Genomic DNA, 13,737 nt, shown 5'->3' with positions numbered 1-13,737 from the left:
CACCCAGCGGCTTTGAGTTGGTCCCAAGCCTCTCACTATCTCCTCTTTTGAATCCTGCGTCCTGGAGCAACATGAAATGCGGCCGCCTTCTAGTCCGCCATCTTGAAAACCCCTCGTAGGAGCACACTCAGTTAAGAAGGAGTCTCCTGGTGAAACCGAGTTTCTGCACAGTGAAGCAGAACCAGTGTCCTGTGTCTTCCTGAGTCTGTTTTCTTGTCCTCAAAATGGGGGTAAAGAGTCCTTCCAGCAGGTGTCTGGAGTTTAAGAGAGCACCTGACACCTGTGTCTCCCTGGGCTTGGTGGAAGCTCATCCCTCCCTTCCTGTTTCCACCCGCCAGCAGAGGCCTGCCTGGTTCCTGGGGCTCCCTTGCTGCACAGCACCTGTACATTTCCTGTAGCTGCTGCAAAAACTCACCACCAATGAGGTGGCTGAAAACAACAGAACTGTGTTCTTTCGCAGCTCTGGAGGCCAGATGCCCCAGATCCAGTTGTCAGCGGGGCCACACTACTCCAGAGGCTCTGGGGGAGGATCCATTCTGGCCTCTTCCAGTTTCTGCGCCTGTTGGCTGCCTTGACTGTGCCTGCAGCACTCTGGTATCCGTTGCCGTGGTCGCATCGCCTCCCCTCGCATCTGTATACTCATCTCTCTCTTACAAGGACACTTGCAATGTCATTTAGAGCCCACCTATGTAATCCAGGGTACCCTTCATCTCAGGATCCTTAACTTAATTCCATCTGCAAGGACCCTTTTTTCCAGCCAGGTGTGGTGGCTCACACTGTAATCCCAGCGACTTGGGAGACTGAGGCAGGAGGATTGTGAGTTCAAAGCCAGCCTCAGCAATTTAGTGTAGGCCCTAAGCAACTCAGCAAGTCCCTATTTCAAAATAAAAGATAAAAAAGGGCTGGGGATGTGGCTCAGTGGTTAAGTGCCCCTGGGTTCAATCCCTGGTATTAAGAAAGAAAAAAAGAAAGAAAGAAAGAAAGAAAGAAAGAAAGAAAGAAAGAAAGAAAAAAAAAGACCCTTTTTCCAAATAAAGCAACATCCATAGTATTCTGGGATTAGGACATGGATATCTCCTGTGGGCTCCATTCAGCCACTGCAGTACCCAAGGGTCAGGGTCCCTGGCTCACTTGCTGTCTGTCCCACCAGGAGGCCAACTGCAAAAACCACCGTGTGAACCGGGTGGTGTTCCTGGGAAACATGAAGCGGCTCCTCACGACAGGGGTCTCCAGGTGGAACACAAGGCAGATCGCCCTCTGGGACCAGGTCAGTACAGGGAGGCCAGGTGGTGGGAGGAAGGGAACAGGTTACCTAGGCCTGAGTGCCCGGGTTCTCTTTCTCAGATGGGGCAAGAACAGAGATTTGTTGTCTGGACCCCGGGGCGAGGGATCTCTGCTCCATGTGGAACAGAGGATGAGATATCAGAGAAGGGAAGGGCTGGATGAGGCCCATTTGGTACTGGAGGGATGGAGCCATAGGGAATACCTGGAAAGGGCCCAGATCCGCCCAGACACAGGCTCACATTCCACATGCACCCCAGCATGTGCTGGGGTTCCATCCTGGAGTGGGACATGGTGCAAGGGGCCAAGGCCACTCCTTGCTGAGAACTGCCAGGGAGCCAGGCCAGCATTTCCGCACTGGGAGAGGGAGCAGAGTTCATCCCCGCTGGCCTAGCAGTGCCCGCGTCAGTGTGCATGTGTGCCCGTGTCCAGCTGCGGCCTCCAGCCAGGCCTTGCTGGCCTCCTAGCTGGTCTGTGGGGTTGTGGAGACCTGTGTGTCCAGTCCCCTCGTGCATCCTCTCCACACCCACCACCTGGCCCAGAGCAGAAGCACAGGCCAGGAAGCAGGCCCTGAGGTGAGCAGTGAGCAGGGCGGTGGCTTCAGCTCTCCGTTTCGCTTGAGACAAGACTATTTCTCGTTACAAAGGCAGTGGGAGGAAGGGAGGGGAATGGGAACAGGAAAGACAGTAGAATGGATCGGACATTCAATCCTCTGTGCATACGTGGTTACGCGAGCAGTGTGGTTCTACACCGTGCACAACGAAGAATGGGCAGTTATGCTCCATAGGTGTGTGATATGTCAAAATACATTCTACTGTCATGTGTGACTAATAAGAACAAATAAAAATTTGTATTTTTAAAAAAGGCTCTGGCTAAGAAGAGCTGCTAAGGCTGCGCAGGACAGAGCGGGCTGGGCCGGAGCCTGAGGACTGGCCGAGTTTAGGCTAAAGGAAGCATTTGGCTTCCATCCAGAGGCCACTTCCTCAGCAAGTCAGGTGCCTGTCCCCACACAGCCAGCTCTGACAACATCCCAGCAAGTCAGAGACTTCCGGAGCGGGCACTGGGGGCCCAGAGGGCTTTGGAATGAGGCCTGGTCACAAATGCAAGATGCTCCAGAGAGATCCGGAGGCTTGCCTGGGGACACAGCAATAGTGGAGTGGGGGGGGGGGGGGCTTTGAGAAAAAGTACCCTACCTCCTGTGGGCTTTCCCACTGCCCTGGTTGCTTTTTATGACAGGAATGCAGCCTTGCCCCCCACCCGTAGGACAAGATCTTTAACATCTGAGGGGGACCTGGCATGAAAGTGCTGCAACTGAGGGCTTTGCTGGGATTTGAGGAGTGATGTGCCATGATGCCTGGACATAGGCTGACGTGTCCTCACCTCCTCACAGGAGGACCTGTCCATGCCACTGATTGAGGAAGAAATTGACGGGCTCTCTGGACTCCTGTTCCCCTTCTATGACGCTGACACCCACATGCTCTACCTGGCTGGGAAGGTAGTGGAAGGGGGGCGTGTCCCAAAGGGCCTTTACACCCTTGAGAAGAGTCCACCTGGCCTCTCTGACTTCCCAGGAGTCACCCCAAATCCTGGGCCTCACCCTCTCCCACCTACAACTGCCCTCAAGTCCATACTCACTCCTACCCAAGTGGCAGTGACTGAGAATTCCCTGGAAGGCAAAGGGGGTGGGGGTGTGCATTAGAGTCGAGCTCAGAGCCTGAAGTGGAGACTGTGAGGAATGATGGAATTTGAAACACCTGCCAAGAGGTCACTGGCGAATACAGTCTTGTTTGTCAAAAACGCTGTACACGCGTGCGCACGCACACACACACATGCTCCGCCCTCCACCTCCAGTCAGCCCCCATGGTGGGACCATCAGCTGGAGAGCACAGGTCTCTCTGATCTTAGGTGACCTCTGATGCACACTGAGGGCAGTTCTCTTCAGCAGACCTGGGGACCAGGGCCTGCTCAGCCCCCTCTCTGCCACAGGGCGCTCACCACCCTCTCTCCTGCCCCCAGGGGGACGGAAACATCCGGTACTATGAGATCAGCACAGAGAAGCCCTACCTGAGTTACCTCATGGAGTTCCGCTCACCAGCCCCACAGAAAGGCCTAGGTAAGGGGGCCCAGAGGCTGCCTGGACATTTGTCTTGTGGATCAACCTCTCCCTTAAAAAGGAAAATCAGACTCAGAAGGCCATGGTTCACAGGCTAGTCAGGGCAGAACCCGCGGGTGTAGGCCTTTGGGAAGGTCAGCTGGCCCTTCCTCAGCTGGCCTGTCACTGCCCACGTGGACCAGCTCGGTCATTCCATGGCATTGCATCCACTGTCCTTTGTGCCCAGCAGCAGCCTGCAGGGGCTGCTCTGTCTTCATTCCCCATCACAGATGAGGAGAACGGAGCCCAGAGTGGTTCTGACGTGTGTAGAAGGCAGTTCAGTAACCAAGGTCCAATGCAGCGACTAGACCCAAGCCCTTCCTGAGGTGCTGGGAAGCCAGAACTCCACCCCCAGCATCAGGTCTGTCCTTGCCTGATAGGGCCAGAAGAAGTTCCAGGTGCCCCATCCCTCAGCCAGCCGCTGCCCAGGTCCTCAGAGGGCCCAGATTTGGCAGGGCGTACGAGTCAGGCAAGCTGATCTTCAGACACCGCATTCTCCCACCATTGAAGTCTTCCGGTGATGTTCCTGTCAACTGACCCCAACTGTGCTGATAACCCAGCACTTCAGCCTCTGGGGTCCGAATCATTCGGAAGAACGAATCTCTGCAGGGGCCCCCATTCCTGCTTCTATAGTGACTCTCCTTCTTGGGGCCTGAGTCTGGCTTTTCCCCTCTGTGGATCTGGTATCATGGACAGGGTCTGAGGACCAGCTTCAGGAACATCAGGACTGAAAAGGGCCAAAGAGCCCAGTTCAGTGACCAACAGCAAAATGGAGGCCCAGATACCTAAGGTCCTGACGACCATTCCGTCAACCCCACCTCTCCCACCTTTCCCCAGCTCGCTGTCATCCCCACCTCCTTCGCAGCCACCCCTTCACCAAGTAGTACAAAAAGCAGCCTGGACTTTGACCTGGGCATACATTCTGGCTCACCCGTGTGCTTAACCCTCCCCAGTCTCAGCTTCCCATCTGTGAGATGGTGATAATCAAACCCACCTCACAGGGCTACTGCAGAGCTGGAGACCATGACCCAAGTACCTGGCAGGACATGCCTCTGCTCCTTCAGGAAGCTGTGCAGCAGTGCTCACTGGGTACCAGCTATGCACCAGGCCCAGGGTGACACTGAGAGTATTATATTAAATAAGACAGAATAGGGCCTTACTCATGGGAATTGCATTCCACTGAGAAAGAGACAGACACCAAACAAATCAGTAAGAAAAAAAATCTCACTTGGAAGTGAGTTCTAGGCAGATACTCAAATGGGGTGACAGAACCAAGAGTGGCTGGGGGCTACATTAGGCCAGGGGATCAGGGAAGGCTGCTCTGTGGAAATGATACTTTAAGCTAAGATCTGAATGGTGAGAGAGGACAGAGTAGTCCTAGCAGGAGAAGTAGTGCAAAGGCCCTGTGGCCAGAAGGAGCCTGTCATGTCCTGATCAGAAGGAGGATCAGTGTGGCTAAACATAGCAGAGACTATGATACAGCAGGGATGGGGAGGAGCCATGGGGAATGCAATAACTAGAAGAAGGAGTTTGGATTTTATTGGAACTCACTGGAGGACTTTCTTTTTCTTGGGTAGGTTGTGGGGCAACACAGTGTGGTCTGAGATGTTAGTGTAAGATTGCTCTAGCTTCTATGGGGAGAGGGACTTGGGAAGGGCCACTAGGAGGTAGGGAGACCCATTAGGAAGCAGTTGCAGATTGTAGGCAAGAGAGGCTGATAATTAGGTGGACAGTATGCAAATGGGGGGAGGGGAGGAATCCAGGAGATGTTTGGGAGTAAGGTCAGGAGCACTGGCTAAGGCATGGGATGTGGTAGGGGTGGACAGCAGAACAGAGGAGCCAAGGGCGTCTGTCTCCTTGTCCTCATCCTCCTCACCTTGGCCACTACTAAACATTGACCAGGAGCCAGGCACTTTTCTCAGGCTGAAAGACATTATGTAACTCATGCCTGGCAGGTCCTGGAGCTGTGAAGTGGCAGAAACAGTTCAACCTAGACCCGCTGGCTCCAAATCCCAAGGGGGCACCCACTGCACCACCCCTCCAGCTCCTGAATTGCGCCATATGGAAGAGTGGCTTCCGTTCCAGGGAGACCTAGAGCCTGCCTCTCATTTACATCACAGGGAAAGGCAGGCGCGCCACGCGTCCTTATGGTGTCAGGCTGGCAGTGGGCATCTTTGAACGATCCCCTCTCATAGGGCTGCTTCTGTCCAAGGTAGAGGACTCAGAGAGGCAGAGAGAGGGGCAGAGGGGCAGAATCAAACCTGGCTTGAGCTGTGCTAACACCACATTAACCCCTCCTAGTAGGTATTTATTATTTTATTTATTTATATGTGGTGCTGAGAATCGAACCCAGTGCCTCACACATACTAGGAAAGTGCTGTACCACTGAGCCACAATCACAGCCCCCTAGTAGGTATTTAGGAGATGTACTTGTTGGGGACGTTGAGGCCAGAGAAACACAGAGGTCACTGCAGGCGCCACTTGTTCTGAAAGACATACCACAGAAAACCACCTGAGGCTGTGTTTAACCTCTAGGGGAGTGGGAGAGGGGCTTTGCCCCTCTTGCTGGATGAGGACAGGGAGGCTTAGGGAAGGCAATCCATTTCGGAAGGTGATGGGCTCTGGGGCCCTGCCCCTGCCATGCCGTTATCTTTATGACCCCTTGCCCTCTGCCCCTCAGGGGCCTCATAAATAAAGGAGTGAACTAGAGTCAAATATTTCTGCGGTTGCGTGTGGTTCTACAAGGCCCAGGTTCTAAAGTGTGCACATGATGAGACATGTCTGGCCCAAGGGACTTAGTTGAGAAGTGACCAGCAAAAACCAGATTCTGCTGAGTGCCATGACACACACCTGTGACCTAGCTACTGGGGAGGCTGAGGCAGGAGGACCATAAGTTCAAGGCCAGTCTGGGCTTGCTAGTTAGTAAGACCCTGTCTCAAAATGAAAAGGGCTGGAGCTGTAACTCGGTAGGAGAACTGGAGACCCTGGGGTCAATCCCCAGTACGAAGGGAGAGAGACTGATTTTATCAGAGCCTGATTCAGCCTGAGGCAGTGACCCTGCTGCCTTCTGTGTGGGTCATTGCCTCCAAACCTCTTCCTGGCCCCTGGCTGAGAACACTAGGCAGGGGTAAATGTACCAAGGGAGAGGGGTGGTATCGGGGACCCCGTGGACTCGTGTGTGCCTCTTCACAGGGGTCATGCCCAAGCACGGGCTGGATGTGTCGGCCTGCGAGGTGTTCCGCTTCTACAAGCTGGTGACTCTCAAGGGCCTGATTGAACCCATCTCCATGATCGTGCCCCGGAGGGTGAGTGGGACTGGGTTGGGCACCAAAGGGCCCCTTTGTTGAATCCTAGCAGGAGGTGCAGTGGTTTGGGGTCTTCAGGCTCAGAGCGGGGAGTGGAGCACACACTCGGGTGAGGACAGTTGGGCCTGCTGAGTACAGGGACCGGTCCAGGCAGCTGGCAAGAGCCAGACCTGGAGGCAGGAAAGCAGCCGGCATGGCGGGAGGTCAGGGAGGAGAAGTCTGGCTGCCCAGCAGGGTCTTTCTCAGCAGCCCCCAGCTGTCCACTCCTCTGCCTTCCCCCACTACAGTCGGATTCCTACCAGGAAGACATTTACCCCATGACGCCAGGCACGGAGCCAGCTCTGACCCCGGACGAATGGCTGGGAGGCATCAACCGAGGTACCGCTGTGGGTGGACTCCACAGAGGAGGCCAAGAGGCTGCCGCTCTAGCCTTCAGCCTGGCTTGCCCGGCTCCCCTTGCACACCTCCACCTGAACTCGCCCTCACACCCGCCTGCTGTCAAGCGTGTCAGTGAGACGGGCATCACTTGACAGCACCCGTCAGTGAGATGCCTCCCCTGCCTTCCTTAGATCCCGTGCTGATGTCCCTGAAGGAAGGCTATAAGAAGTCCTCAAAAGTGGTATTTAAGGCTCCCATCAGAGAAAAGAAGAGCGTTGTGGTCAACGGAATAGATTTATTAGAAAATGTCCCACCCAGGACAGAGAACGAGGTAAGGAATATAAGTTATTACCTCTGCAGGCCCTGGAAGAGCAAGACCTTTACGTTTCAATTATGGGCTTCGGGCCTGTATGCCAGCTCCATTTGGAGGCATTTTTCTTCCTGTGACAAACACTATAAGTAGCCTGCTGTTGGCTTCCATTGCCTCTGACCCCAATAAATAGAGGCTGGGATGTTGGGGAGATATTGCTTCCCCCATGCCTCAGATTCATGAACACACAGAGTTGTGTGTCTTCTCATGAACCCATTTCAGAATGCTGCTGTCCTGTGGTGTTACAGGAAAGAAGCAAGCCTGTCCCAGTGCATGGCAGCCCTGCCTACCTCTGGGCATCGCAGCATTGATGGGCTCAGACACTTCCTGCCCCTGTGGGAAAGTCTGGCTAGTTATGAAAGTACTCTTTGTGTCATTTAGAATGGGAGAAAGCTCCTTTAGGGACAGCAAGAACTGGACTTTGTCCATAACCCTTTGACGGCATCTCCCTCCAAGGCACCCCTCACCCCCAGTCCCAGGGGTCAGCTCAGCCACAAGTCACAGGGGCCTGCCATGGGCAGCTGGAGTAGTTACATGGACCCATCTGCATTTGAATCCTGGCTCTACCATTTCCTGGTTGTGACTAAGCAAGTTTCTTGACCTTACTAAGTCCATTTTCTCATGGAAAAATAGGGGTATGCAATCCATGAGCATTAAAGAGATAATAGCTTGTACTAAGGGCTCAAGGAAAGAGGCCAACTATAATAGCTATCTATTGCTGTGTAACAAATCTCCCTAGAACCTAAATGACTTATACCCACAAATGTTTATCATCTCACAGTTTCTGTGGGTGCTGTAGCTTTCATGAGGCTGTGGTTACACTGTAGCTGGGGTTGTGGTCTCTTCTGAAGGCCTGACTGAGGAAGGATCTACTTTCACATTCCCCCATAGGACTGCTGACAGAGCGTGAATCCTCAAAGGCTGTCAGATTGGAGGCTCGGTTCCAGAGGCCTCCTCAGGTCCTTACCATATGGACTTTGCCACAAGACAGCTCACACACATGGTAGATGGCTTCCCTCAGAGCCTGGGTGCAAGGGAGAGCTCCAGGATGGAAGCTATAGTCTTTTAACCTTTTCTTAGAAATGACATTATGCTGGGCGTTGTGGTGCACACCTGTAGTACCAGCAGCTCAGGAGGCTGAGGCAGGAGGATTTTGAGTTCAAAGCCAACCTCAGCAACTTAACAAGGCCCTAAGCAACTCACTGAGACCCTGTCTCTAAATAAAATACAAAATAGGGTTGGGGATGTGACTCAGTGGTAAAGTGCACCTGAGTTCAATCCCTGGTACCAAAAAAAGAGAGAGAGAGAGAGAGAGATGACATTACATCGCTTCAGCCACATTCTGTTTGTTTGAACCAGCCTATTAGATCCAGCCCACTTTTGAGGGGGGAGGATAACATGAGGCTCACATTAGAGGCTACCCATCCCACCAACTTACACTATTGCTATAATTAATAAAAACCAGAATATCTTTGACCTCTGGGATCTCACAGACTTAAAATGGGAGATTGACAGGTTCCCTGATAATATATTTGCTGTGAAGTATGTTTATGTGCTATTGTAGAGGGATTTTCAGTTTTCTAGGGCTAGATGAAATCTTATGATAAATGGAATTTACTTCAAAATAATGCCCGAGGAGGGTGGTGCAAGGGAAGTGGGTAGGAGCAGAGATGAAGCAAGAATGGTTATGTGCTATTTGTTGAAGCTGGGTGATCCATACTTGGGGGTTCGTGGTGCTATTCCTCCTGTTTTTGTAAATATTTAACATTTTCCATTTTAAGAAAAGGTTTTTGGAAAAGTGCCCTACTTTTCAAAGGTAGTGATACACAGGTTGCTGCAGCTGCCCAAATGGGCAGCAGCGAGGGCCTGAACTCAGGTCTAGCACTGGTCTGGAGCAGGCAGGGTAGAGTAGTGTCAAATCAAGTCACATTGAGCTACAGACCTGCCTGTGTGAATCAGAAGTGAGAACATGGAGGAAAATTCCAAAGGGTCTCTGAGCAGACCAAACAGATGCCATGATCTCTCTGTATCAAAGCTGTGCATCTTGTTGGGAAGAAGTTGCTCAGAGCCTGCAGACTCTGGTTCCACCCACAGTTTGGAAGCAACCAAAGAAAAAGTGAGACTGCAAAAGGGAGACACATTGATCTAAGCACAAAGACTAACTGATAGCTTGACATGCGGAGGAGACATAGGTTGTACAACTTTGTAACACTGAATTATACACTTAAAATCGGTGAATTTATGGTGTGAGCATTATACTTCAATAAAGCTCATTTTGATAAAAAGTGGACCTAAAATCTGCAAGGAAGGTTTTTTTTTGCTTTTGTTTTGTTTTAAGGGGCACTTAACCACCAAGTCACATCTCCAACCCTTTTTTATATTTTATTTTGAGAAAGAGTCTCATTAAGTTGCTGAGGCTGACTTTGAACTCGCAATCCTCCTGCCTCAGCCTCAAGAGCCACTGGGATTACAGGCAAGGGCCACTGTGCTCAGCTGCAAAGAAGTTTTGAGAATATGGAGGGCAAATCATTTACTATAAGGAAAAATAGCATATTGTCCCTCAGAGCGGATATAGCCAGAATCAGTGGTTTGCTGGTTAATAAAATTAAAAAACAAAAACAAGAAAAAAGTAAGTTAGGGAGGGAATCATAAAAATTATACAGACATTGCTTAAACCATTGATTTTCATTTAAAACATATGACATATACATTCATTCAGCATATTTTGATGTTTTCTTTGAGGAGTTCTCCCCTGGCTAGAATCTGCCATGTCTTTCTCACATAAATCACCTCTTACCTCCGATTTCCTGTTTCAGTTGGTTTTTGGTGGAACAAAAATTTAAAGTCATTCTGAAAGCAAAGCTCTGGTTTTCACCTATCTGCTTTTGAGACAGGTGAATTAGGGTATAAAATTCCTGATTTGTAGTGTGTCGTCCCATGAGCTTTGACACATACACAGTTGTGCCACTACCATCACACAGTCAAGAGGTAGCATTTCCCAATCTCTATAGTTATATCATCCATGCCTAATTCAGCTACAATTTTTTTTTTTTTTTAAGTACTGGGGACTGAACCCAGGGGTACTTTGCCACTGAGCTACATCCCCAGCCATCCCCAGCCCTTTTGATTTTGGAACACAGTCTCACCAAATTGCCCAGTTGTTCTCAAACTTGTGATCCTCCTGACTCAGTTTCCCAAGTTGCTGGGATCACAGGTGTGCACCACCACACCCAGCTTGTATTTTTTAGCATCACCTTTAGCAAGATTTTATAAAGCATTTAGCTAAGTTTATTTTTAATTCTTCTTATCCTCATTTCATCAGTGTATATCAGATTTGATTAAATGATGCACTTACAATAGCAAATGTAACTCACATCAGAATTACACAAACACAACTGACCATGGATAACCTTCAGCTTTCATGTGCAGGGTCCAGGAGTAGCCTGCTGCTTTCCAGGGCTCTGTGTTTTGTGGGCATCTGTCAGTATATTTTATAGAGGAAATGAAGAAAGTGGTCAATCCCGGGAGTCGATAGAGTGCAAATCTACCAGCAGGCCTAATGCTTTGCCCATGCCCACCCAGTGAATGAATCACCTCTCAGTGAAAACTTTGGTATCCTGTCATAACCCCATATTTTAAAAGCAGGGTTCCAGGCCTGGGGTGCAGCTCAGTGGCAGAGAGCTTCCCTAGCCTGCTTGAGGAGCTGGATCCCTCCCCAGCACCACAATCAAACCAAAAACTAAGCTCCGTTCTGAATCCTGAGATTCAGGAGAGAGAATCTCAGAAGAAAAACATTCTAGAAAGGTTTCCATCCCGGATGATAAAGAAAAGCCTCAGGTTGAGATTTGGACACTGGGCTGCAGCCCCGTGCCTTCATCAGTGAGCATTTTTTCTTTAGGTCACAAGGAAAGCAGGAGCCATGGATGAGTCTGGAGGGTGACAGGTGGAGGGGGATGAGTCCCGAGCTGCTCAGGGCTGAAATCAATGGACTCCTGGGAGGGGCGGCAGGCCTGCCTGGGGCGGGGTGTCTGCAGACCATTGTGCCAAATCCCTTCTCACCTGTTCTCTCCCTGGCCCTCCATGACCCTGTCTCTTCTTCCACCCCAGCTCCTCCGAATGTTCTTCCGGCAACAGGATGAGATTCGACGATTGAAAGAGGAGCTGACCCAGAAGGACATCCGAATTCGGCAGCTACAGCTGGAACTGAAAAACTTACGCAACAGCCCCAAAAACTGTTAGCTCCTCAGCCGGGCTGTTTTCTAAGCCGATCTCTCCGTTGTTTCTACTCGTCCCTTAACTTCCCCTTATCCAGTGACCCCAGAGACAGAGCCAGGACTGGAGTTGGGGGGACCAACCTGAAGACCCCCATCTACAGCCTCAAGAACTGGAAGCTGACCCTTGACCTCCTGACCTCATGCTAATACTAGCCCCAGCTTCTCCTGGAGTCCCCTTCCCCCGCTGACAGTCCGTTTGCCTGCCACCACAGGAGCCAGGCTTCTCCTGCTCTGGGTCAGGACCGCAGACTCCCCGAGGGGTGTCCTCCTCAGACCAGGGAGCAGACCGGGAAGCAGAATCCCTGCTTGACTTAGAACTTGAACTTTTTCCCTGCCAAGGGGGCTGTCAGGACATGTCAGCACTCAACTGGAGGCCGGCCCAGCAGCAGGTCAGGGCTGGAAGCACAGAGTGAGGGCTGGATTGCAGGCTCCTCCCGCAGGCCCAGCAGCCCTGCGAGCCTGGCTCACCTGACGCGGCAGTAGCGGCAGGCTCCTCTCTGTCTCCCCCACCCCCTGCCCCTTGTCTTCAGGGAATGAAGAGGATGCTCTCCAAGGCCATAATGACCCCTTGCCTTCCCCATGAGTCTCTTCAAAGCTCTTGCACACCCTTTTCCTATTTAATTTGTGAGCCAGCCAGGGTAGGGATTAGTGTCCCCATTTGTAAAAGAAAGAACTGAGGATCACAATGGGGAAGAGACCTACTAAAGCACCCAGCAGGTCAACGGTGTACCCAGGACCAGGACCCTTGGTGTCCAGACCCCAAGGCCAGGGCCCTTCCCACTGCATCGAGATGCCAATCCCATTGTAGGTTTCTCCAGAAGGAGAACTGGAAGCCACTTCTACCGTCTGCCCCACACCAGTAGTGCCAATGTGCCACACTGCCCAATGGAGGGCTCCCACTCTGGGGGCCCCAGACCCTCCTTCCTCTCACCCTGCCCCCAGGGAACTCCATCTGAGATGAGGCCTCTTTCCTGGAGGAAGCCAAGGCTGAGAAGGGTGGAGCTCAGCCTGGGGCAGCAGAGCAGGGGTCCAATGGCTTCTGGGGATGTCCCGCCTTGTCTCTCCCCACCGCTCTCTCAGCCACTTTCAGCCTTACACACGTAGAATGACCACAGGCGACCACAGCAGCTCACGTGGGCACCACACCTACAAGTCGACACCACTCTCCACGCGCTGGGTCCCACCGATCCTCACATCTGCTCCATCGTGCAGATGAGGAAACAGCAGTGGCCCAGGGGCGCACAACTGAGATGCCTCATTTCACTTGGTCTTCTGCACATTTTCTTTTTTCCTCCTCCTCCTTTTCTCCTCTCATGGCCCACTACCCACAGAGTCCAAAAGCACTGTTCTCAGAAACGTCACAGCTTGGGGGTGAGACCTGGGGATCAAGCCATGGGTGTCCACTCTGCTCCACTGGCTAGAATCTGCTAGACACACGTCACTCCACCTGCTCTTCCGCAGTTACCCTGCAGAACATCCTGTGCACGGGCCCTCCAGCAGCTCGGGGAGGTGCGAGCCCCTCCCACCCTCCCAGAGCTGAAGCAGGGTCTCCTAGTCCCACCCCGATGCCAGACAGCCTCAGCTCATCCCCCCTCACACTTCTGGAACTTTTTTTTCTTCCCCATTGACCTTTGTGGTCTTCTGTGATTATTTATGCTGCCTCCCAAGGTTAGAGTTGAAATAAAATGTTTTCAACATATAAAGCTGGGAATGGCCATCTCATTTAACCCCGGGGTGGTGCCTGCCCTTGGTCACGTGCTACCTCCACGGTCAACTCCCCACGCACAGCTCCTTCGTCCTTCTGGAATAAGAGGCTGTCTCTGTATCGACAGATGTGCTTTCACATCTTCATTTCTCACAGCATTATTGGTTTTGGGGCCACATGATCCTTGGCTGGGGGGACTGTCCTATACCTTGTAAAATGTTCAGCAGTGTGCCCCACCTCCACCCATCAGATGCCATAGAAACTCCCACCAG

At 51.9% G+C, this 13,737-nt stretch overlaps 1 protein-coding gene across 1 annotated transcript in view; it reads left to right on the top strand.

The window, feature by feature from the left end:
* The window catches only part of Coro2b (coronin 2B), a 132,896-nt gene extending 119,439 nt beyond the window's left edge, over positions 1-13,457 (top strand). Inside the window, exons 6-12 of the mRNA XM_047539912.1 lie at positions 1,151-1,267; positions 2,672-2,776; positions 3,298-3,394; positions 6,626-6,738; positions 7,026-7,116; positions 7,308-7,447; positions 11,594-13,457. Of these exons, the coding sequence (XP_047395868.1) occupies positions 1,151-1,267; positions 2,672-2,776; positions 3,298-3,394; positions 6,626-6,738; positions 7,026-7,116; positions 7,308-7,447; positions 11,594-11,725 (795 nt within the window). The 3' untranslated portion in view covers positions 11,726-13,457. The remainder of the gene's footprint in view (positions 1-1,150; positions 1,268-2,671; positions 2,777-3,297; positions 3,395-6,625; positions 6,739-7,025; positions 7,117-7,307; positions 7,448-11,593) is intronic.
* Positions 13,458-13,737: the final 280 nt, after the last annotated feature.

Source organism: Sciurus carolinensis, chromosome 2, assembly GCF_902686445.1.
Source record: "Sciurus carolinensis chromosome 2, mSciCar1.2, whole genome shotgun sequence".
NCBI lineage: Eukaryota > Metazoa > Chordata > Mammalia > Rodentia > Sciuridae > Sciurus > Sciurus carolinensis.
This window is presented reverse-complemented; position numbering and strand designations above follow the sequence as displayed.